This window comes from Ochotona princeps, chromosome 14 (genome assembly GCF_030435755.1).
Source record: "Ochotona princeps isolate mOchPri1 chromosome 14, mOchPri1.hap1, whole genome shotgun sequence".
In the NCBI taxonomy this organism is placed as follows: Eukaryota; Metazoa; Chordata; class Mammalia; order Lagomorpha; family Ochotonidae; genus Ochotona; species Ochotona princeps.
In genome coordinates this window covers 33,892,344-33,917,744 of record NC_080845.1, presented here as the reverse complement: position 1 = coordinate 33,917,744, position 25,401 = coordinate 33,892,344, and the positions used below count along the sequence as shown (strand labels likewise).

Genomic DNA, 25,401 nt, shown 5'->3' with positions numbered 1-25,401 from the left:
CATCATGGCATTGTAAACTTCTATTTTTCTTCCTATTGTTGATTTTGTATTGTGACTTTTCATTTAACTGTGAAATAGAGACTAACATATCCAGATGTGAGGATACAATATAGTATGCATCTTCTTCCAGACAAAGATGGACTTACAATGAAACTGTTTACTATATCTTGACAATAGGATGCTGGACTCTGCCATTGTCCATGCCCGCAATGATGGACACATGACTGTATGAAGAACTATACTTGAGTAATGACAAAAGTCTACAGGCAAACTTGGGGGAAGGGGCGGATTGGGGAGGGGCTAAGGGGAATCCCAGGAGTCTGTGGGACTGTATCATAAAATGATAAATTTTTTAAAATTAGAAAAAAGAATTAGGAGTGACATAGTAGTGATATTTAAGTGATACATACCTGGTAAAAAAGACCTGTATTTTTTGACAGAATATTTAGAAATTACACATAGATAGGATTATAGACACATCCAAAAAGTGAAAAATCAGTAATTCTAACAAATATTTTAAAAATTGTCAAGAGGAAGAAATCATAGTATATCACATGGCTCAGTGATAAGATAGTATTTACAGAATCATATTGATTTCAAATCCCAATTCTTGTCTTAGATGGGTGATGCCAGTGTGGGAGGGATGAGGGAGCTGGGGGTTGTGGTGAAAGAAGTTAAATCCTCACCAAATAGAAAATTGACAGCAAAAATTGAGAAGATCTAGCAGCCTTAATGTAATACCTAAGTATATAAAGGCATGATCCAAAAAAGAAAGCCCGTTCTTCTGTTGTGTTCTCCTTAGAGGCAAGAGCTTGCACAGATAATGGCTTTCTGAGCCAAACATTTAGTGGCCTTGGCATGGCTCATACAGTAGATAAGATAGGAAATGGGAATTCTGGACCTCCTTGACCTTCTGATCTTGGACCTGTCTTGCCATGCAGTTGTCACCTTTGTACTAATTGTGAAAGCATATTTGAAAATACCTCTCCCACTCCTGCTGACCCCGTCCCAAGATTCTTCATATGTAAAGCTAGCAGTGTCTGAACATGTCAGGAAGATAGTTTCTTAGCTTTGAAAGAATACAGACTTGCTTAATTGAATGGAAGATGGATCTTAATGTTTTTGTAAGTTTTTGAATTTATAAATTCTGTCCAGTTGACATACAGACTGTACCAGGTTTAAGTAGCACCCTATAAAATTAACCATAAGCTTCATTAGCTCACCAAAATAGTAATTCATGGAAAGTCTACTACAGAATTTGCTTTCTTGAATGCCGTTCACTTTAAACACACTGTCTTTTAAGGGATTTTGTTTCCTGGCTTACTTAAAAGGAAGAATTGTTGAATCTATTTTTTTTTTTTTTTAAAGATTGTATTATTATTGGAAAGCCGGATATACAGAGAGGAGGAGAGACAGAGAGGAAGATCTTCCATCCGATGTTTCACTCCCCAAGTGAGCCGCAACGGGCCGGTGCGCGCCGATCCGATGCTGGGAACCTGGAACCTCTTCCGGGTCTCCCACGCGGGTGCAGTGTCCCAATGCATTGGGCCGTCCTCAACTGCTTTCCCAGGCCACAAGCAGGGAGCTGGATGGGAAGTGGAGCAGCCGGGATTAGAACCGGCGCCCATATGGGATTCCGGCGCGTTCAAGGCGAGGACTTTAGCCGCTAGGCCACGCCGCCGGGCCCTATTTTTTTTTTTTTTTTTTTAAGAAGCAGACAGAACTCCCACCTACTGGTTTACTCTCCAAATGTCTGCACAGGTGAGATGAGGCCAGAGCTGGGAATGCAACTCAGGGCCCTGATGTAGGTTGCAGGAACTGCTGTCTCCCGTCATGTGCATCAGCAAGAAGCTGGGATCTTGTCCAGATGTGGATTGCAAGCATCTTAAGTGCTAAACTCTTGCTCCTGAATAAATGTTTCATTACTCAATCATTGATAAGTGTTAGCTGAGCAGAAATTTCAGGATCCTGTGAAAAACAAATCAGTTTGTGTAAGGTGTTAAAATATTAACCAGGAGTAGATATTTGGCATTTGGGTTAAGAAGCTGCTTGGCACCCTGTCCAGTGGCTCAATTGGCTAATCCTTCCCTTTCGAGTTCCAGGATCCCCTATGGGCTTTAGCTCCTGTCCCGACTGCTTCAATTCTCATCCGGCTCCCTGCTTATGGCTGGGAAAGCAATAGAGGACAGCCCAAAGCCTTGGGACCCTGACCCACCTGGGAGATCCAGAAGACACTCCTGGCTCTATCCATTGCAGCCACTTCGGGAATGAACTAGCAGTTGGAAGACCTTCTCTGTCTCTTCCTTTCTCTGTAAATCTGCCTTTCCTATTCAAAAAAACAAAATGAATCTTAAAAAAAAAAAAAAAACAGTGCCTGTCTCCAGCAAAAATAGTAGACTGGTATGTAATACAAACCTTATAATTTTTTTTTCAAAAAAAAAAGAAAAACACCACTTGTGATGCCCATATTCCATATTAGAGTGCCTGGGTTCAAGTCATAGCCCAGCCTGAATCTAGCTTTTTGCTAATACACATCCTGGGTGGCCACAGACAATGGCTCGAGTTGTTAGCTCACTGCCACCCAGGTGGGAGACACAGATTGCATTCCCAGTTCCTGGCTTCATCTTGGCCCTGTTGCAGGCATGTATGGAGTGAACCAGCAAGTGGAAAGATTTCTCCGTCTCTCTTTACTTTCCAAATAAATAATAAGTACTTTTTAAAAAATTATTTAATCCTCTCTTGTCTTTCTGATTTGTGCTTCCATGCATGGTCTGCTGTCTCTACCCTTGGCCTGTGTGTAGAAGGATTACTAATAAGTTTGCATTTCACATCATGTCAAAATGTGACCTTTGTGTTTTGCTGTCCAGCACAGCTGAATACACAGAATCTCTGCTAGTTAGTCAAAACACAGGTGTAGGTAGGGCAGGGTTTTCTGGGTTTTTAAGTTTTGAAATTGTATAGTCAAAGGAAGAGAGAAAAGTATGATCTAGTTTCCTTTTTTTTCCCCTAGATGTGTAGGATTTGAATGCTTTCCCAAAACTCTCTTAAAGCATCTCAACTTAAAAAAACAAACAAAAAACCCACAGATTTCATTTAGTAAAAGTAAACAGCTCAGGGAAACTGGAGATGTATTGACTTTTCTATCAGCTTTGAAGTGACCCGGTTCTCGGCAGAGCCCTCAGCCTGCGTCCACACTGTGCTTCCCTGGCATCTCTAACGCCTTCCTTTTCTCTTCCTCAGCTTGATGTTTTTGATGCTGCTGAGCGGTACCAGCAGGCAGGCCTTCCCCTGATCGTGCTGGCTGGCAAGGAGTACGGCTCAGGCAGCTCCCGAGATTGGGCAGCCAAGGGTCCTTTCCTGCTGGTGAGTATGAAGCAGAGAGAGCCCAGTGGGCAGCTGCCCCTCTGAATTGGAAGGGAAAACGGATGAATGCCTGGGAATGGCTCCTAGAAGATGTGTGGAAGAGCAAGCTCTTAAAAGCGTGTGGAGTTGATTCACCTCCTCCTGGTTCAACTGGTTCCCTGAGATCAGAATTCATACCCTGGCAGCCTGGGACTTCTGTGGTGTCTGTAGGTCTGTTGTAGGAGGAATCTCTAAGAGGTCTCAAACTACATGCAGAAGTCCTTGTGTAGGGAACAGTTTTTGTAATTTTCAAAACATTCTCTAAGGTTGAGGACACAAAATTGTTTTAATTGTCCCAGATGAACTTAGGGGACAAGTCAGAGCTATGTACTGTCTGATTCACAGAAGGGACAAAGTAAGGGTTATTTTGGTGAGACTAGGCTGCAGATTTTTTTTTTTTTTTTTTTACAATCTTTACATAGTTAATTAGGATAAAAAAAGGTTCAAGGGCTATAGGGAAGTGGGTAAGACTATTATTTCCATTTTGTTTCCTTCCTGTTTAAAGGGGGGAATTAAGGGAGAAGGCCCACCCAATTTCCCACCCTCCCCAGGTCCCGGATGTAGGGCATGCTCCAAGGTTCTTGCTCAAGTGGTTTTGATGGTTCACCAATTATGAATCGCTGCCAATGTTGCCACTCCAAGCATGAATGGGGTCTTTGAAGAATCCACTAATTGACATAGTCCATCATAGAGTCTCCGTTTGCCCCATATTTCGTTGCCAACATATAGCTGAGATGGTTGATTGACCTGTTCTGTCTTCTGTCTTTTCTTGGTTAGGGTTCTGAGTCCAGCATTTCGATTGGGGAGATCAAAGAAACTGTCTGAGGTGTTCTCAGACTAGATTCTTGTATGTACTAGCAAGTACAGGGCCCGGCACAGTCCATCACCCTGATCAGCTGGTGGTTGTGATTGCTGGGTCGGTTCTGTTTTCAGCCCCGACTTCCAATGGAACCAATGGGTGTTGCAGTCCAGCCTGGTTCTGCCCAGCACATACTTGGCCCTCACATAAACCAGTGGGAGCTGCAGCCTAGCCAGAGCGACCCACAATAACCCCAACCAGGCCCCTTCCCTATCCTGGTTTGCCAGTATGTGTAGCAGTAGTCCAGTCTGTCCCACACCCCATTCATACCCCATTCGGCTCTCATACATGTCAATGGGTATTAAAGCTTTGTTCCATCTAACCAGCTCCACTATGCAGCCCACACAGATGCTGTTGGGTATCTGTCTAGCCACCCCAGCCCCTGTCCTAGTTTTTGTGCCCTCCCGTGGTAGTGGTAGCCCAAGAGGGAGGAGACCACTATTTCCCTCCCAGGCCTCTCTCACTCCCGGATTATGCACTCTGCAGGTGGTTCTGTGGTTTAACTTGACAGAATTAGACCCTAGTGCCAGCTTCTGCCAGCTGATGCTGCGGCTAAGCCCAAACAACCCTCACCCACTCTAATTTTGTTTGCACCAGTAGGAATAATCAGCCCAGCCTGGCTTTTCCCTGATCTGGTCCGCATGAGGTGCACAGGTGTTATAGCCCTGCCCAGTCTGGTCTGCCCCCATCCCAGCTCACGCTCTCCAGTGGGAGTAGCTGTCCAGCAAGGGAACCACCCCTTATTCCCCCACCAGCTCTGCCCCCTCCCTTGCTGGTTCTCATGTGTGCTGATTGGGCGCTGCGGTCACATCTGGCTCAGGCAACCTCACCTTGGCATTCCATAATGTGCACTGGTTTTTGTTGCAACTGAACCGGCTCGACCCACACTGTTCTGGTGCTTGGATTTGCCAGTGGATGACGAGAACTGATTTAGCCTGCTCTTCCCCCGACCCATGCCAAATGTATGCCAGTAGGACACTTTCCACGACCTGTTCTGGGCTGTTTCCTGTCATGCTTCTTGCGCTTACCTGCCAGGTCTGTGTCCTACCAGAGGAGTTGCCCAGACTCCTACATCAGAACCTCTCCCAATGCCAGATTTTGCACATACCAGTGGGTCCATGAGCCAGCCCTACTCAGTTCACCTCCTGTCCTAGCAAGAACAATGCCTTTTCCTGACTGGCCTTCAACCCAAACTGGTTCTTGCTGTTGGATGTTTCAGCCCAGCCATGGCTTGTGCATACCCGCACACGGCTCACACGTGGCTCAGTAGGGGGTTGAGATCTTGCCTAGTCTATCCCATATCTACCCTGGTCCTCCAGGACACCAGAGGGTGTTGGAGTCTGACCTGGCTCAGTGCATCCAATCCCAGTCCACACTTGTGCCAAGGGAGGCTACAACCATTTCCTGATCAGAACACAGCCCCCATTCCAACCCACGTGCCCCGTGGTGGGAACCTCAACCCAGCTAGGGTTGTCCCCTTAGCTCTCCATCTGGGCCTGTTCCCAGCCATAGATCACGCACATGCCAGTGGTTGCTCTGACTCAGCTTGGCTCAGCCCCTCACCTGTCCCGACTTCTGCCTTAGACACTGTGGCTTAGCGTTCCTGGCTCATGCAGACCAGTAGGTGCAAGAGCCTAGCTCGGCATGACCTGTGCTCCATCCTGATCTCTAGTTTCGCTTGTGGGCTAAGATTTGCTCAGTCCTGCCCGGTCCACCCTGTTCCTTTACCAATTGTCACATTAGCCAGCTGTTGGAGTTACTTTGCCCAGCTTGTCCGACCCCCAGGTCTGGATCACATGTTCACCAGTGGGAGCTATGACTCGCCAGGGGAGTTTTCCAAGATCCTCCACTTGATCCACTCCCAGACCCAGTTCTCACACATGCCATTGAGTTTAGGCCAGTGCCCAGCATAGTCTGGCCTTCCATTTGACCTTGTATGAGCTGGTGAACGTTGCAGCCCAGCCCACCCCACACCCTATTCAGGATGCACATTTAGGTGCTGCTGCCTTGACCAGTCCAGACTGTTGCAGGTTCATTTACCTGTGATTGATGGGAGGCTACTTGGTCACACATAGCTTATTCCATCACCACTCCAACCCTCCAGCTAACCAGTGGGGCTAGACTTTCCACAGGGTTTGGCCCATACATCCCTCACAGAATCTACCCCAGGATATGGTTCTCAAGTGCTAGTTAATGTAATGGCCCTGCTTAATGTGACCCTTCTCCTGATCCATCATCATGTCAGGTAACAGGATATGATTCTGCTGGACAAGCCCCGAGCCATAGCTTTTGCATGGACTGGTATTTGGTGGTCAGCATTGTTCAGTGATTATAAGTTTTTCAAAGAGTTACTGTCATTGGAATCTTTACGATTGATTCACATCCTACAAGCTCAGTGGGTTCAACCTGGAGCTACCTAAGCAACGATTCAAAGCACCAAAACCCCAGAGGTCCCGGCCAGGTGGCCAGCAGGCGGAGCCTGGCACCAAATGGCGCACTGGCCGCCCAGGGACAGCTCACCACGTGCACGTAGTGGCTGGCATCTGGGAGCCAGACATGAGACGCCCCGTCCTGAGACCCACCAGCAGCCGGGAGGCTGCTGAAAGTTTAAACTCCCAGGCCCAAGGTCGCACCCCTCCCCAATCCCATTCACCGCCCAATGAGGTCGGTGGGTGGGCCCTGGACCTGCCCAGTCACGGAGACCTCCCCCCCTCGGTGTACTCACCCCAAAGGGAGCAGCCCCCAGAACCCAGGCAGGCCCTGGGACAGCTCACCACATGCACGTGGTGGCTGATGTCTGGGATCCAGGCTTGAGACGCCCTGTCCTGAGACCCACCGGCTGCAGGTTTCTAAGATAAACTGAGGGGGTGCATTTTATTTCACTTTTCAGTATGGAAATTGCTTAAAGGCACTCAGTGAGCAAGGCAGGCTCTCACTGTGTAGCCAGGCACCTCTTTGAACCATGTGCCTATTTTAGGGTTTAATCTGCTTTTAGAGGACTGTGCAGGATACACGGAGCTTTTACGTCTTAAGCGTTTGCTTGCCCTGGAAGTGGGAAAGACTTGTGCTTCCAACTTTAATCCTTGAAGTAGGGCAGAAATGGCTCAACTAATGTCAGTTTAATTTTTTATTTAAAAAATTACTTTTTACTGGAAAGGCAGACTTACAGAGAAAGTGAGAAACAGGGAGCATTCCTCCATTTGGTCACTCCCCAAATGGCTACAATGGCAAGAGCTGAGCTGATCCAAAGCCAGGGGCTTCTTCCAGATCTCCCATGTGTGCCATCCTCCACTGCCTTCCCAGGCCATAAGCAGGAAGCAGGATTGGAAGTGGAGCAGCCAGTACATGAACCGACAAGTGGGATGCATTTGATTTAGGCAGAGGATTAGCCGGTTGAGCCATTGCACCAGCCCCAGCTGATGTCAGTTTAAATGATGGCGTGAACAACTTAATGTGCTTGGGAAACAGGGTTCACAGCCAAAACATGGCAGACAGTCCTAATGACACTCAGCCTCTGAAAATGCTTTTAAACATCACACCTATTTTTTTTTATCAGTCACTTATCTCTGTGTGGCAAGTTTAAAAAGGTCTCTGATTAGTTGGCAGCAGGAAACTGCTAAAATGAACCAGAGACATTTAGAAAGGAAAAAAAAGTGATGCTAGGGAAGGGTTTGAGGCATTGCAGAAATGAGACCTGGGCAGTGAGCAATGAGGAAGAGGAGTTGTAGGGTCTGGCACCCAAAGGGCACTCTGGCGTCCAGGCTGCTTCACAGAACTCTGTGCTCTGGCTGCCCGGGCAGCAGTATGCCCTTCCCTCTGTTCTTCAGCCACCCAGGCGGGGCTGCTCTGCAGTGCTCCCTGTAGTCATAGGGGAGGTGTCAGGTGACCTGATGTGCAGTACAGCCAGTTCCACAGCTACAGGCATGCATACCTACACATACACACAAATTAGTGTGTGATATTGATTACCTCAGGGTTGGCATACGTGAAGATCTATATCCACCAGTGCTTTGAAAAGTTTGTGGAAAATGCATACTAAAATGGGTCAGTGTGATGGCTCAACTAGCTGTCCTCCATCTGCAAGCACCAGTGTCCCATATGGATGTTGGTTTGTGTCGAGCTGCTCCATTTTCCATCCAGCTCCCTACTTATGACCTGGGAAAACAGCAGAGAATGTCCCAAAACCTTGGGACGCAGCACCTGCAGAGGGAGATCTGCCAGACGCTCCTGACTCCTGGCTCCTGGCTTCAGATCAGCTCAGCTCAGCTCCTGCAGTTGAAGCCATTTGGGGAGTGAACCAGCAGTTGGAAGATCTTTTTCTCTGTCTCTCCTCTCTGTAATTCTGCCTCGCCAATAAAAAATAAATAAATCTTATAAAAATGCATACTAAGAAAAATATAGGCATAACTTTAAAAAAATTTCCTTGCACCAAAACTGTTTTTGTTCCATTTTGCAAAAACTTTTGACGTACCCTCATGTACTTACACAAATCTATAAAATACTGTTTTGAAGAATCTGCCTTTCTTCTATCAATGGCTCTGAAATAACAAAAAACTGTGGGTTAAAAGAAAAAAAGACATATGCTTCCTTCTTGAAACAGACAGGTTTCACTGGTAAGAGAAAGGCCTAGTTGGCATCAGAGTTCTTGCTTGCTTTTTTTTTTTTTTTTTTTTTTTTTTTTTAAGATTTATCCAGTTGAAAGAGTTAAATAGAGGGAGAGGCAGAGAAATTTTGCACTCACTGATTCTCAACCACCCAAGTGCTCGCAACAGCTGGAGCTGAGCCAGTCCAGAGCCAGGAACTTCTGTATCTCCCACATATATGCAGGGTCCCAGGGACATTAGCAGGAAGCTAGATCAGAAGTGGAGCAGCCAGGACTCAAACTGGTACCCATAAGGGATGCTGGCCCCGCTGCGTGGGCCCCATCAGGATCTCTCTAAGACCTCCACTGTGCAGTGTAGTTTGAGAACCACTGCTCTCTAGTGGTTGTTTTTCAAAACTTGCAGGAGTCACTGCTGATCCCTGCAATAGATTCTGATGCTGTGGAATTGAGCACATAGTCCCCAGAACCTACATGCTTAACAAGCTCTCCAGCAGATGCCGATAACAGGGCATTTGAAAAGTGCAGCCTAGATACCAAAAAGTCTAGGATATCTTATTGTAATATAATTATTGTTAATAATAGTAAATGGGAGTCCTAGGAACCAAGTATTATGCTTTTATTGATTATTGTTGTATATTGCCAATTATAGATTACCAAAAGGATATATTTTTGGAGGTTTACTATTAAGACCATTCAATGCAATTTGATCCTTCAAACAGGAAATGTAAAAGCAGTATTTAATAGGTGATCATTTACTCTTTGTAGTATGTTCTGAAAGTAGCTTTTTTAAAAAAAAATATTGTTTTTCTACCTATTTGATAGGATAGAGAGCTCCAATTCACTGGTTCATTCCCCCAAATGCCCATAATAATGCCTGCCTGGGGCCAGAGTTGGGAGCCAGGAACTCGGTCTGGATTGTCATGTGATTGGCAGGAGCTCAGGTACTTGGAGCTTCACAGCTACCTCCGAGGGTCTGCATTATTAGGGTGCAGATCTTGATCCTGCATTGGTCAGACCCACCCTGAGTTTTGCAGACCCTTGGGGGTGAACCAGTAGATGGAGATCTTTCTCTGTAGCTCTTCGCCTTTCAAATAAGAACAGACTATTGTATTATATATAACTAGAGAACACAATTTTATATAAAGGATCAGTGAGTACATAAAACGGGTTTAGTTGTGATCATATTCTTGACCTAGGAGGTCTTCTGTAAAGTATCTGAAATCTAAAGACAAAATTGGAACCGTGTCCTGGCCACTTACTCTGTGTGTTCACTAGGGAATCAAAGCTGTCCTGGCCGAGAGTTACGAGCGTATTCACCGCAGTAACCTGGTGGGAATGGGGGTGATCCCCCTGGAGTACCTCCCGGGTGAGAATGCAGAGTCTCTGGGACTCACAGGGCAGGAGCGATATACCATCATCATTCCAGAAAACCTCAAACCACGAATGAATGTCCAAATCAAGGTAAGTTGGAGCTTCTCCGTGCTGGGCCCCTCTAAAAGAGGCCCTGTGTAATTAGGTTTTTTGGGAGAAACTAGTGGGCAGAAAAAAAATCACTCAGAGGGGAAGCATTAACCTCAGCAGTTCTCCCAGCACCTTTCCGACCTGCCTTCACAACATGGAGCCTGCCTGCCGATTCATGACTTGTTTGTGCAGGAATTCCTTCTTGCCACCAGGATCAGCTAGTGTCATCCCACCCCCAGAATATGGAATGGAAACTCAGAGTAGGACATTTTCACAATACCTAAGAAAAAAAGCAGCTTTTTTTCTATCATGATTAAAATGTAAAGAATAGATACACTCACACATTGCCTGAGCCTCAACCCAGTCCTCAAACTTTTATTTCCTGAGGGGTAAAAAAATGATCCCTTGGCAAAGTGAGGATGGAGGACCCACACCACAATGATGTGCCACCCAGGTTGAAGCCAGCATTGAGGTCTGTAGGGTGAGCAGATAGGCCAGCCACCTGAGGCAACCCTAGTGAGACACTTCTGTGCACAGGGAGGCTCCCCAAGAGGGTTTAGAAAAGACCCCCAGGCATCTCATTCTAGCTCTCGGGTGTGCCACATCTCTGTCATTTAGTGCTGTGATGCCTCTCAGACTTGAGTGCACAGAGGGTCTTGCCTGGGGATCTTACCAAAATGCAAATTCTCATCTGCCTGGTCTGGGCCAGGGCCCGAGCCCTCGCCTGTCCTCCTGTGACGTTCATGTGGGGCTCATGCATGCAGGCTGTCTGGGATCTCGCCTCCTCCCTAGCCACTTTCCTCTCTTGTCATTACAGTTGGACACCGGGAAGACTTTCCAGGCTGTCATGCGGTTTGACACTGACGTGGAGCTCACTTACTTCCACAATGGCGGCATCCTCAATTACATGATCCGCAAGATGGCCAAGTAGGCTCTCGTGTCTTAGGAAAGTCGAACTTGGTGCTGCTCCCAGGCCAGCCGCTCCTCAGCACAACTCTGGTGGAGACCCGTCGCCACGCCTCCAGAGAGCTGTGCCTCAGACAGCGAGTGAGCACAGGGTTGTAGTGCCTTTCCTGGAGGCACAAAACCAAAAGTTTTTACAGTATCTATTGTCCCTCTTTTTGTCCTTTTCTAGATTTTAAAAGCTGGAACTGTGGGAATTCTAGTAGTTCCAGAAAGAGAACTGAGTTCCTTTTTAAAGTTACTGATCAAAGGAAGCTGATTTTTTTCATTCTTACCTGTTAATCTTGAGTTGAGCACTAACAAGTATTCTCCTGTACAGTGGGTGTGTCCCACTCATGTTATTCCTGTTGTCCTCTGCTCAGAACCTTTCCCTTGAGGCCCTCTTTCCCTGTTATTATAACAGTGTTAACTGACCTAGGCAGATAAGAACTTTCCAGACATCAAGTAGGGGTGATTAGGATTCCTCTCTTTCCTTCAGAATCAGTGATACAAATGCCTCATGGATTAAGTCACATATTGAAATTTCTTTGATATGTACCTTTGGTCAACTTAAATTGAAAAAATGAAATTCTCTTACTGTTCTCAAAATTTTTAAGCTTGAAGCTTTGTTTGAAAATGGTTTGGGAGACATGGAACATTGATAATTTGAATAAGATTAAATATTTTCATGAAAAATTGTTGGCTTTGGAATTGTTTTGCTCTGTGTGTGAATTTAGATGGGGGATTTTTCAGAACAGACCAAATTACCCTGAAGCGTGAATGCCCCGCATGTCTCCTGTTTCAGTGCCTGCATTAGACTGTTGGAAGTGTATTGTTGAGGGCCAAGATCTTACTGGCATTGTTCGGGAGCTGAGAAGGAGGAATAGAACTAGGCCAATAATGGTAGCCAGGTTGTAAGTGTGATAAGCAAATCACAGTGTCTTAGTGCTCTGGAATTGATCTACTTTTAGCCATCACATTTTGGGGCATGTCCTAATTTGCTCAGACTGTCATAACAAAATGTCACTGTCTGAGTGGTTTTAAACAACAGAAATTTACCTTATGGTTCTGGAGGCTGGAGGCCCAAGATCAAGGTCTGACTGCATTGAGTTCTGGTAAGTTCCATCTTGCAGGCTTCACTGTGTCTTTACGTGCCTATCCGTGGTGCATGCACTGGCAGAGGGAGAGCATGGGCTCACTGGGGTCTCTTACAAGACCAGAAACAGTGTCAGATCAGGGGACAACTTAAAGGGGACTAATTACTGCTTCAAATACAGCCACCCACGGAGGGGAGTGTTAGGACTTGAGCACAGTGGTTTTGGGATTCACAAGCATTCAGTCTATAACAGGGCACTTTATGCTTTGCAAATTAATCTCCTTGTAATTAAAAAAAATCACATTCTAAAGAGTTTAAGCAATACCGTGTGACATAAGGGTATTAGTATCACCAAACATATCCAAGTTGAACAAGTCCTAGAGCTAGTAAGTCATAGAGACCTGACATTCAAACACTGATTTTCTGAATTTAGAGATTTTCATAACTTTGAAAAATTGACTATTGGAATGTATGAAACCTTCATGCTTCACCACTGGATAAAGCCGTGAATTCCTTCCCTTCTCCATTTTTCCCTCTGAAAGCCAGCCTGCTGCTTGTCATGCAGGACTTCCAGGCTGTGGGCCTGATTTCCAGCTCTGGGTGTCCCACACTGCCTGAGACCAAGCTCAGAAGTCAGATAGCTCCACTCGTTGTCAGGCTAGCTTGGCCTACCCTAGCCAGTATGCCTAGAAGGATTAAAAATCAGTCTTTTTTGTTAAACTATTAAGTTCTGAATAGATGGTTTTGAAATATGCATATATTATGGAAATGGTTGGTCAATTAACATGTGCTACTTCACATATTTCTGTAATATTTAAAATTGACTGATTTTTCAGGAATGCTATTTTTAATTAGTCACCATATTATGCACTGCTTATTCAATCTCTGACAGACTGCATTGCTGGACATCTCGTGGATAGGCACCACCCTGAACCTGGTAACAGACATTCTATTTTCTATTCCTGTGAGTTTATCTATATTTTCACAAATGACAAGATTTCTGCCTTTTAAATGCTGATATTCCAGTATGTGGAATATTTATTTATTTGTTAATGGCACTTAGTCTGCTTCTGTATCTTGATGATGAGGGATAATGTTGTCATTAGAGAAATGTTTATTCAGATTCTTTGCCTCTTTAAAATTAATGTAACAAATTTCATGTATTTCATAGATAAAATTTAAGAAATTGAGTCTGCTTATTGCTGTGTTCCTTTTATATTTTGAACATTTACCTAGTTCGTTCTCTTGGCATGCATGTTTTTATGTCAAGACTATATTGTTTTGATTATGATAGCCTTATAGTGTATTTTAAGGTTAATTTGATGTCTTCAGCTTTTTTCTTTATGCTCAAGATTGTCTTGGATATATGAAGACTCATGATTCCATAAGAATTTTTAGGATAGCTTTTTTATTTCTGTGAAAAACGTTCAAATTTTGATAGGAACTGAATTGCCTTTGGATAGTTTGGGCATTTTCACCATATGTAAACATAGACTATTTCATCAGTGTTATAGTTTCAGTGTTCAGGTCTGTAGATGTATGGATTCATTTCTGGGATATCTGTTCCACTCAGCTGTACATCTGCTTTATGCCAGTACCTGGCAGTTTAATTACTGCTACTCTGTGGTGAAGTCTGGTATTGTGATACCCTCCCGCTTTGTTTTTGTTAAGACTTAGATATTTGAGGTTTCTTGTGTTTCCATATGAATTTTAACATTTTTTTCTGGATCTGAAAAGTGTGTTGTATTTTGAGTATGATCACATTGAATCTATAAATTGCTTTCAGTAGTATGGAAGACATTTTGGTGATGAATTCTACCAAAACTTCAGAAGGAAGATTGTTCTATTTTTCTGTCTTCTATTTCTTTAATGCTTTGTAATTTTTATCATAGTGATCTCTCATATTCTTGGTTAAATTAATTCCAAGATACTTGACATTTTTTTCCCAGCTACTATGAATGGGCCTGATCTTACAAGTTCTTTCTCAGCCGTGGAACTATTGATTTTCATGTGTTGATTTCATATTCAGCAACTATACCAAACTCTTACGAATTCCATATCCTCTTTGCAGTCTTTTGGTTCCCCTGTGTAGAGCATCTTGTCACCTGCAAATAGGGATAGCTTGGCTCCCTCGTTCACTCGTGATCTATAGTTGAATAGCAGCACTATATTGAATAGCAGTGGTGAGAGAGGGCATCCTTATCTGTTTCCAGATTTTAGTGGAAATGTTGCCAACTTCTCTCAACTCAATATTATGCTGGCTATGGAGGATTTTTTTAAGGATTTTTTTTTTAATTGGAAAGCAGATATACAGAGAGAAGTAGATACAGAGAGAAAGATGTTCCATCTGGTTCACTCCCCAAGTGGCTACCACAGCTAGAGTGAAGCTAATCTGAAGCCAGGAGCCAGAAGGTTCCTTGGAATCTCCCATGTGGGTCCAGCTATGGGTTTTTATTTGTTGCCTTGATTTTGTTGAGTAATGTTTTATTGTTTTTAATTTTTATTGGAAAGTCACATTTACAGAAAGGACCGACAGAGATAAGGATCTTCCATACACTGGTTCACTCCTTAAGTGGCTGCAACAGCCTTAGCTGAGTTGATCCAAAACCAGTAGCTTCTTCCAGGTCTCCCATGCAGGTGCAGGGTTTCAAGGCTTTGGGCTGTCTCGACACTTTCCCAGGCCACAAGCAGGGAGCTGGATGGGAAATGGAACAGCCAGGATATGAACTGGTACCCAAATGGAAGGCCTTTAACCAGTAGGCTATTGCGCTGGGCCCAAGGAATGTTCCTTTTACACCTAAATTGTTTAAGGTTTTATTGTTATATCATGAATGAATGTTGTATTTTATGAAGTACTTTTTCTGTATTTATGTAGATAATCATATGATACTTACTATTCAGCTTTTTTTAATGAAGACTTTATTTGAAAGTGTTAGAGAGCAAGCTTTCATCTGCTGATTCACTCACCAAATGGCCACAACAGCCAGAGCTGAGCTGATCTGAAGCCAGCAACAAGGAGCTTTTTCCAGGTCTCCCCACATAGGTGCAGGGACCCAAGAACTTGAGCATACTTTATGGGATGCTGGCACTGGCCCCTGGTCTTCAGCTTGTTAATGGAATGTATCATGTTTTTTTTTTTACTTTCATGTGTTGAACCATCCCTGCATACTAGGGATAAATCCCACGTGGACTGGGTGAATGACCTTTCAATTAGCTAGTATTGGGTTTTTTTGAGCATTTTTACATCTATATTTGCCAGGGATTCTGGTCTATAGTTCTCTTTGTTGTCGTTTCAGAATTAAGGTGATGTGGCCCTCATAGAAAGTCTGAGAGAATTCCTCCCTTGCAGTTTCCTTGAAACCCACTTACTGGCTAACAGGTAGTTAATGAAGAAACAAGTAACTCTTCCTGGGACTAATTCTTGGCAATGGCTTGCCTGTATGTAAATGTCAAACAAGGAAAACCTAGGTTTGTCTTTAGTTTGGGTATGTTGTCATTCTTTAGCTTAAAACAGGATTACTCACCTTCATCTAAATTAAATCACTTAAATATTTAAAATATTTATTGATAGGCAGAGTTAGACAAGGAGAAATGAATTCTTCATTCCCTGGTTCAGTCTCCAAATGGCCAGTGCAAGGCCAAAGCCAGGAACTTCCTCTGGATCTCCCACCTGGGTGCAGGGACCCAAGCACATGGACCCTCTCCAGCTGCTTTCCTAGGCGGATGAGCAGGGAGCTGGACTGGAAGTGGAGCAGCCGGGACATCAGCTGACATCCGTGAGGAATGGCAGCATTTCACCTGGTGGCTTTACTCTGACAATGTGGAAAGGAAAGCCACTTGAGAACAATAGTCCATTAACCATTACTTTAAAATGACTTTAGATTAGCTCCAAATGAAGCAATAAGTCAGTACAGCAGGGTGAAGGTAAAATGAAAGAACAGAATAGCTCCTCAGTAACCACCATATCATTTGTGTTTTCACTAAAAGCTGTCTACTACAATTTTAACATTACCATGCCAGTAAGTACATGGAACTAGTCCAGGGTACTTCACAAAGCTCATGGAAAAATAAGTTTGTTGATACCAAAAGCTTTTTCATAATGTATGTTTTCCACACTCATATTCAAGGTCCCAAATATTCAAGGATCTCAGAATTTATCGGAACAAAATGAACTTTCATTTTCCATGAATTTCCTAAAGTACCTTCATGATATTGTACAAACTGCTCGACAGATGGAATTAAGTGATATGCAGTTCAGTGTTGACTAAAACAGTAGCAATCCATGACCATGCATACTCATTTCTTCAGAGTTGCATACTGCCTGTAATTAAAATTAGAGGCCCTGAGATCGTTAGGACATTTGTGTAGCTTCAAATGGTATCTTCTCAAAATTAAATTCCTTCCACTTTGAGGGATTCGTCTGTTTTCCAGTCTCGACGTCTTCTACCACGAAACTCTGAATCTTAATGAGCGGAATCTCCAAATCATTGACCTTTGCACGGATTCCCCAGTCGTGGCTGCAGTCTGCTCTGGCACAGAATATCTTTCCTATCTTGTCAAGATCCCCACACCTCTTTGGTTTGGGGTGTGGTTTAATCACGAAGCTCTTCTGGAAATCATTTCCAATTACAGTGTGATGGGAATCCTAAAATGGAGGGGTCAAATACACAAAAGAGCATGAGAACCAGTACATAATCTTTTTTTTTTAAACGCTCAACAGTCCACACAGAGTCCTACTGGCTTTGCAGCTGGAGGGAGACGGAAAGACTCATCTGAGAGCCAGATTAGGATCCTTATCCCGACTGCTTATACAAGTGGGAGGCAAGTGTTAGTGAGATGAGAGGCAGCGTAGGAGAAAGAGGATTTGGAAGCTCGCAGGTCATACGAAAGAAACCTGAAGGGCCAGTGTATCAAGAGAAGCAGGGACTGGTATGTACACAGTTCTTCCCACAGTCCATGTTAAACTGCACAGATTTCTGACTTACCATTCCTTCAGGATCGCATATCTTTAAAACTTTTGTTTATTTGGTCTTTAGAGTGTGGTTTGCCTGCTTAATCATTGTAAGTCTTGAAGATTTTGTTTGCTTTTTAAAATTCATTTCTGCTTGATTCTTTATGATTAGTTTATTTCAAAAGGATCAAATTCTGCCTGATATATTTTATCATAGTGGCTCCAAGCTGTATTTTTTTTTCCCAATTCACTGTGTTTTTAGACTTATTTGAGCGGCAGAGTGATGGAGATAAATCTTCCATCCACTGGCTCACTCCCCCAGAGGTGATTCCAGCCAAGAGCCAGGAGCTTTTTTGTCACTGGCAGGATATTATATTTGAGCCCCTGCTTCCCAGGTGTGCCCAGGGAGCTGGATCGCAGAGAAGCTACGACTGGCACTCTGCTAAGGAATGTGGCCATCCCAGATGGTAACTGAAACCATCAAGCCACAACACCTGTCCCTATTTATTATTTAATTCTAAAATGTCTTTTAGAATTCTAAATTTTTTTTTTATCATTTTGCTGAATTTCTCAGCGTGAATTATTTTCCTGATTTCACTGAATTCTCTGTATTATCACAGGAAGTCAATAGTCTGGCTTTTTTTTCCCCTCAAATCTCATCAAATTATTTTCTTTGTGGTCCTTCGCAGGCTTCTCTGGCAGCACATGGTTCAAGAGCCTGTGGCATTAGTGGGGACCCCTGCAGACCTGCTGCTTCTCCACTGCGCGTCAGAGACTCCAGGGTTGGTTCAGTCAGGGTTGGTTTCAGCAGGGAAACGGGATGGATGCTGTGAGCCTTGATCCTTGCACACACCTCCCTACCCCAAGGCGTCCCTGCACCACATTCCTAGTGCACCTTTTCATTTTGTCTTGGCCCTTTATTGTGCAAGGAAGCAAACCAAGCACCTGTAGTCATGTCTTGCTCATATTACTCCACGGTAACCAAATACTGTTTATTTATGAATGTTCAGAGTTTGTGTTTTTTTTTTTTTAACTAAAAGTTGTTTCCAAATACACAGGCCGTAGTATAACTGATTCACTAGTAGGTAGTAGGCATTAACTAGTGTTAAAATATGACCAAGTTTTCTAAAAAGATGCTTACCTTTACTATTCTTATATCAGATGTATAACATGCCAGGGTTTTGCACTTTCCACACAGCAGTTTCTTATTTTTCTTATCAGGTATAGGTTTGGAGTTTTGTTGACTATCTCTGATAAATTTTTCAGCATTCTGTAAATGGAGAAGCTATATGAAAAGGAAATAAATTTGAGTATAGTATAAGATGTAGGTAGATATATTCATATATAACTTCCATGGACATGCAATACCTATTTGTAAAAATCCTACAGACGATTTTATTGGTATTTAATGGTGTTCAGCTGTTGCCTTCAGTCAGTCTTAATATCAAAGATGCCTAAAAAGCACTAAAGATGTCTATAAAATAATCATGCTTACTGCCAGTTAGCAGACTTAGAAGCATTTACAAGTGGAAGTGTAATATGCACTGACTATTGGAAGCATAATTACGCCCCACTTCAGGCATAAATCAACTGAGTGAAATGACTGAACACCTACTGTCCAGAAATTTTGTTTTTCTCTCCTTCAGTCACTGAGCATATTGTTGAATTCTAGTGAAGTTAAACAGATGCATAGTGTGATCCTATTCTAGTTCAAAATGTTGGCCTTGGCTGTATTCACAATATAAATAAAACAAGAATGAAGACCAAAGGCAGTCACCTAGGCATCCAGGAATAACATGGTGATTATTTCTGACTTGTATTTCCATCTCAGCCTGCAACTGAAGAACACAGCAATACAAATTGCATATGGCTGCAGCCAAAGTTTAAGCAAGTCAAATTCAGTAGTCCAAGGACCAGAAAAGCAATGTCTAGCAGGAAGGAAGACTTCTAGAAGGACAGTGGCTCACTGTAGCCAGACGTCACAGGAAGAAAAACCAACCATGGCAGGACAAGGCATGTGTGGACTGGGATATGATCAGTGCTGCACAGCATAAAAAGCTCTCATGTTTTCATTTCTTCTTCCAAGAAACAGGAAGAGCTCAGCTTAATTGGGGGCAGAGAGAATAATTATCATTGTATGTCAAAAGTTGTTTTTGTTTCAGAATTTTTTTGATTGGAAAGGCACATATATAAAGAGAAAGACTTTCCAACCGCTTCTTCACTCCCCAAGTGGCCACAATAGATAGGCTGATCCAAAGCCAGGACTAGGAGCTTCTTCCAGGTCTCCCATGTGGGTGCAGGGTCCCAAAGCACTGGGCTGTCCTCCACTACTTTCCCAGGCCACAAGCAGGGAGCTGGATGGGAAGTGGAGCAGCTGGGATACAATCCAGTGCACATATGGAATCCCGATGCGTGCAAGGTGAAGATTTAGCCACTGGGCCATCAGACTGGGCAAAAGTTTTAAAGCAGTCACAGTATAAATGCTTTGATGAACAATCAAATGCTCTTGAAACAAGGAAGAATAAAGAGATTCAGAATAACAAAAAAATATGGACTATAAAGGAGTTAGTGAACAACAAGATGTGACAGAGGAAGTCACCAAATCCGGATTAACAGGAAGAAAACTGAAAATTGAAATTAGGCAGAACCTCAGGAACTGGGGAGACGTACGTCCACATCTACAATTTCACCGGAGGCTTGGAAGGAGAATGTAGAGCAAGACTTAAAAAGCATTCAAAAAATCCATAAATAATGACTGAGGGGGGTGGTGCTGTAGCATCCGGGCACTGACATCCCATCTGGGTGCCAGTTTGAATCCTAGTTTCTCCACTTCCAACCCAGCTCCCTGCTAATGCACCTGGAAAAACAGCAGGGGCCAAAGTGGTTGAGGTCCTGCACCCACCTGTTAGATCCAGAAGCAGCTTCTGGCTTGGGTCTGGCTCAGCCCTGGCCATTTGGGGTGTGAATGAGCAAACAGAAGCTCTAACTCTGCCTTTCAAATAAGTATAACTCTTTTTTTTTTTAAAAGACAACTGAACACTTCTTAGATTTAACAAGTAATAAATCTGATTCAAGAAGCAGAAAAAAACTAAATAGGATAAAACTAAATGCACTATGAGAAACATTAAAGTTTTAAAACTCTGACTTCAGGAAATGCCATTAGTTCTCTGGCCGCCCTCAAGACACCTTTCCTAAAAGAACAACAGTCAGAATGATAGAGAGTTTGTCATCAGGAAATAATGATGCTACAAAGAAATGGCACAACATTTCTCACATGCTATTGTAAAACTGTCATCCTAGAAACTATACCCAACAAATATATCCCACAGAAATGAAAGGGACATTGGGACATTCTCACAAGAAGGAAAAGTACAAAGCTATTTTTTTCTAAAAACCATGAGTCCTGAGGGAAGATCTGTGGAAGGACCACCTGTCCCACAGAAGCACGGGGTGCTGTCACTGCCGTGTCGCACCGTATTTCCTAGTGTTCTGGGTGATTGTTAAGAAAAGGAAAAGGAAAAACTAACAACAAGACTTGTTTTTATTTAAAAAGATTTACAGAAGAGAGACAGATCTATCTGCTGGTTCACTCCCGTAGTGACTGCAGAAAGCAGAGCTGGGTGATCTTAAGCCCGGAGCTTTTTCTGGGTTTCCCACATGGGAATAGAGTCCCAAGGACTTGAGCCATCCTCTGCTGCTCTCCCAGGTCATTAGCAGAAAGTGGGATGAGAGGTGAAGCAGCTGGGACAGAAACCAGTGCCCATATGGAATGCTGGCACTTGAAAGTAGAGGATTAGCCTGTTGAGCCACCACAGTACAAAATGGAAACAATGGAGGCTGTCACAGCGGCTCATTGGCTAATCCTCTACTTCGAAGGGTCAGCATCTCATGGGCACCAGTTCCTATCTCATCTGCTACCCTTCCTGCCCATCTCCCTGCTTGTGGCGTGGGGAAGCAGGAGGAATGCCCAAGTCCTTGGGATCCTGCACCCACGTGGTGATCCCAGAGAGTCTCCCCCTCCCAGCTTCAGATCGGCTCGGTTCTGGCACTGGAGCCATTTGGGAAGTGAGCCAGTGAATGGAAGACCTTCTCTATCCTTTTCTCTGTGGATCTGCCTTTCAAATAAAAATAAATGAACCTTAGTGGGTAAAAAAGGAAGTAGAGTCCGTTTGCTTTGTAGACACTTGGGAGGGTATCTGTTAAATGTTAAAATGATCAGGACTGCCTGATACAGGGTAAATGCCCACCAGCATTAGCTTTGGCCTGGTAGATTAGTCCTGCCATTAAGAACTATAAAAAAGAAGTGTGTTAGTATAGGGTAAATGCTGAAATTTTGGTCTACTATGTAAGCTTCCAAACCACTTCTGTCAACACAAAGTGTCATTTGCTGCATGACAGAGGATGCTGCCAGCTAAACAGTTGCTCCTGCAACTGTCTACCCAGAGAGACACCAGTTGGCACAGTTATCCATACACCAAGTCACTTGCCCAAGACCACAGTATCTGGTTTGGGTATAACAGTAGGAAAACACACATTAAAGCAGGAAGGGGAGTTATCTGTGATATACCCACTCCCTCCCTGCACCCACGTGAGACCCAGAAGACGCTCCTGGCTCCCAGCTTTGGTTCAGCTCAGCTCTGGCCATTGCATTTGGGGAGTGCACCAGCAGATGGAAGACCTTCTTTAACTCTCCTCTCTAAAACTACGTTTCAAGTAAAAATAATTTTTTTTAAAGATTAAAATGACTAGGAAAATATCAGAAGATAAGAATATTTTTAAGACAATGTTCTAATACTATAAATAAAGTATGTAATGATTGACATCTATATTACAAAGACGAAAGTAGTAACCATGTTAATATGAGGCAGGCAATATAGGAAGACAATTGGAAATCAAAAGTTCAAAGAATGGAGAGGAAGGTAGTGAAATGATACAGCACTTTACTAGCATCTCATTGCTTTCACTTCTCCCTATTTTACAATCAATGCCAAGTTGCTGTAATTTGCAGTTTATAACCAAAAGATACCTTTTTAAAGACTCATGGAAACCACAAAGTCTATAATTGACTCACCAAAAAATAATGAGACTCAAAACAGTACGAGAGGGAAAAACAAGTTAACCACAAGACAGAGAAAGGAAGTGTAGGTCACTGGAAAACTATCAAAATGACAGAACTAAGACCTCAGCTCTCAATAATGACCTTCAGTGTAAATGAACTAAAAGCCCCAATCAGTGTCCTAATGAATTAAAACAAGACAACTATGTTCAGCTTAGAAGAAACTCATTTTAGACCAGTGAGGACACTATTTCCCATGTCTGGAAGCATGGTTTTGATACACAGCTCCAACTGCTGGCTTTTGGTTTCTGCTAATGCAGGCCCTGGGCACCCAGGTAGGAGATCTGGACTGAATTTCCAGTTCCTGGCTTCAGTCTCCGCCCAATCCTGATGAGTACACAACTCAGAAATGAACCAACAGGAACATGATCCCTATCACTCAAATTTTAAGAATTATTTTGAATTCCTTTCACCTATAAAACATTCACAGATTAACCCTAACCCTGAAGGGATGGATGAAGATGTTTTATGCAAATGATATCCAGAAGCAATCAGGAGAAACCATACTTAGATTAAATAAAGTCAAAAGCAGTAAAAAGTAGAGTAGCCAGCTTTGTGGTACTCTGTTGTGATGCCACTACAATGCCAGCATCCACACTGCAGTGCTGGTTCAAGTCCCAGTTGCTCTGTAGTCTAGCTTCCAGAAAGCAGCAGGAGATGTCCCAGGCACTCACGTGGGAGATCTGGATGGAGTTCCTGGCTCCAGGTTTCAGCCTGGCTCAGCCCTGCCTGTTGGGGCCATATGGGGAGTGACTGGGGGGAAGGGAGGTTCTAGCAGTGAAAGGAAGAGCTCTTTCTTGGTCCACTGTGCCTTTCAAATAAATAAATGAATCTTAAAAGAGATAAGGATGATCATTATACAAGGATAAAGGATTCAACCCAACAAGAGGAAATTAAATTGTAAACATGCTAAATGTCAGAGGACCAAAATACGTAAAGTGAATATTAGAGACTCATTTCAATATAATTATAATAGAGGACTTCAATGCCCTACTTTGAGAAATGGGTAGAACACATAAACATAAAATAAACAAAGAAACAGCAAAGTTAAATTATACCCTAAATCAGTAGATGCCATAGACAAAATATTTCATGTAGTAACTGCAGAATACACAGGCTCTTCAACACATGGGACACTCTCAGGGATAGTGTGGTAGGTCAATATCAGAAAATTTTTAAAAATATCTTTCTAAATACAGTGCAGTAACCAATAACAAGCAAAACTTTGGCAACTAGATAAATGCATGAAAATAGACTAGTTATGAATAAACAGTTGATCAACTAACAAAGATAATTATTCCTGAACGATCAATGATTGTTCAACTAATAATCTTTTTTTATTATTATTGGAAAGCCGGATATCCAGAGAGGAGGAGAGACAGAGAGGAAGATCTTCCATCTGATGATTCACTCCCCAAGTGGCTGCAATGGGCCGCGCCGATCCGAAGCCGGGAACCTGGAACCTCTTCAGGGTCTCCCACGTGGGTGCAGGGTCCCAAAGCCTTGGGCCGTCCTCGACTGCTTTCCCAGGCCACAAGCAGGGAGCTGGATGGGAAGTGGAGCTGCCGGGATTAGAACCGGCGCCCATATGGGATCCCGGGGCGTTCAAGGTGAGGACTTTAGCCGCTAGGCCACGCAGCCGGGCCCTAAAAATAAATCTTTAAAAAAGAAAGAAAAGTTTTTGAAATGGGCCCAGTGTGGTAACCTAGCAGCTAAAGTTCTCAGCTTGCACATGATGGATCCCATATGCGCGCTGGTTCTAATCTCAGAGGCTCCACTTCCCATCCAGCTCCCTGCTTGTGGCCTGGGAAGACAGTAGAAGATGCCCAAAGACTTGGGACCCTGCAGGGAGACCTGGAAATGGCTCCTGGCTCCTTGCTTCAGATCAGCTCAGCTCTGACCATTGTGGCTACTTAAGGAGTGACTCGACAGGTCATCCTTTCTGTCTCTCCTCTCTGTACATCTAACTTTCCAATAAAAATGAAGTAAATCTTTTTTAAAAAATGTTCTTGCAATAATGACAAAACACAACATATCAAAACCTAAGAGCACTACCAGAGGAGAAGTTTATAGCAATCAATGACTACCAAAAAACAAAAACTAAACAAAATTTCAAACAATTTAACACTTCACATAAATATAAGATTTAAAACTATGAAAGCAATAGAGAATATAAAGAGAGTTTTTGTGGAATTGGCAATTTTTTTTTTTCACCAGATCCCAAAACAGGAAACAAAAGCAAAAAGCAAACCAATGGGATCTCACCAAACCAAAGGGATTCTGCAAAGCAAAGAGAAAAAAATCAACAGGGTGAAAAGACAGCTTACAGGATGGGAAGAAATATTTGCTAGCTGGAAATCCAGTAAAAGGTTAAATATCCAGAATATGCTAGGAACTCAACTCAGAGGCAAAAACATAAATAATTCAACTCTTGGCAGGAAAACTAAAAGTATTTCCCGAAGGCAGATGTCCAGATGGCCAGTAAGTGTACACACACACACATCACGAATCAGAAAAGTAAAATGAAGCCCCAGTGCGGTAAGACCTCATTCCACGAGCATTGGCCGTTATCACAAAAGCAAATGATAATCCACATTGGCAAGTGTGGAGAAAAGGCAACGTTGACGTGCAGCGACTGGGGGGAATGGCACAGTGGTTCCTCAAAAACAAAGCAAAAAAAGAAAACTGAACTACTATATAATCCTGTGTTCCCACCACTGGGCTTATATTTAGAGGAAGTGCAATCGAAGAGAGCCGCACACCCGTGCTTATGGAAGCACTGTTCACAAACTGGCTAAGGAATGGTAAGAAGCAAAGTGACCATCGAGATTTAGAAAGTTGGTACCTGCACACAGTACCGTCCAGCCATGAGAAAGAATGAATCTTATCGTTTACAATAGCGTGGCTGGAACTGGGGGTTATGATGTTCCGTCAAATAAGTCAAGCACAGAAAGGCACGTACTGCATGATC

At 43.4% G+C, this 25,401-nt stretch overlaps 2 protein-coding genes across 2 annotated transcripts in view; one reads left to right on the top strand and one right to left on the bottom strand.

Annotated features, from left to right (window-relative positions):
* The window catches only part of ACO1 (aconitase 1), a 67,325-nt gene extending 55,362 nt beyond the window's left edge, over positions 1-11,963 (top strand). The window contains exons 19-21 of the mRNA XM_058672518.1: positions 3,241-3,363; positions 10,140-10,325; positions 11,143-11,963. Coding sequence (XP_058528501.1) covers positions 3,241-3,363; positions 10,140-10,325; positions 11,143-11,256 — 423 coding nt within the window. The 3' untranslated portion in view covers positions 11,257-11,963. The remainder of the gene's footprint in view (positions 1-3,240; positions 3,364-10,139; positions 10,326-11,142) is intronic.
* Positions 11,964-15,907: 3,944 nt separating this feature from the next.
* RIGI (RNA sensor RIG-I) overlaps positions 15,908-25,401 on the bottom strand; it is a 48,068-nt gene continuing 38,574 nt past the window's right edge. The window contains exons 17-18 of the mRNA XM_004581059.4: positions 18,456-18,599; positions 15,908-17,008 (exon numbers count right to left, since the gene is read on the bottom strand). Of these exons, the coding sequence (XP_004581116.2) occupies positions 16,715-17,008; positions 18,456-18,599 (438 nt within the window). The 3' untranslated portion in view covers positions 15,908-16,714. The remainder of the gene's footprint in view (positions 17,009-18,455; positions 18,600-25,401) is intronic.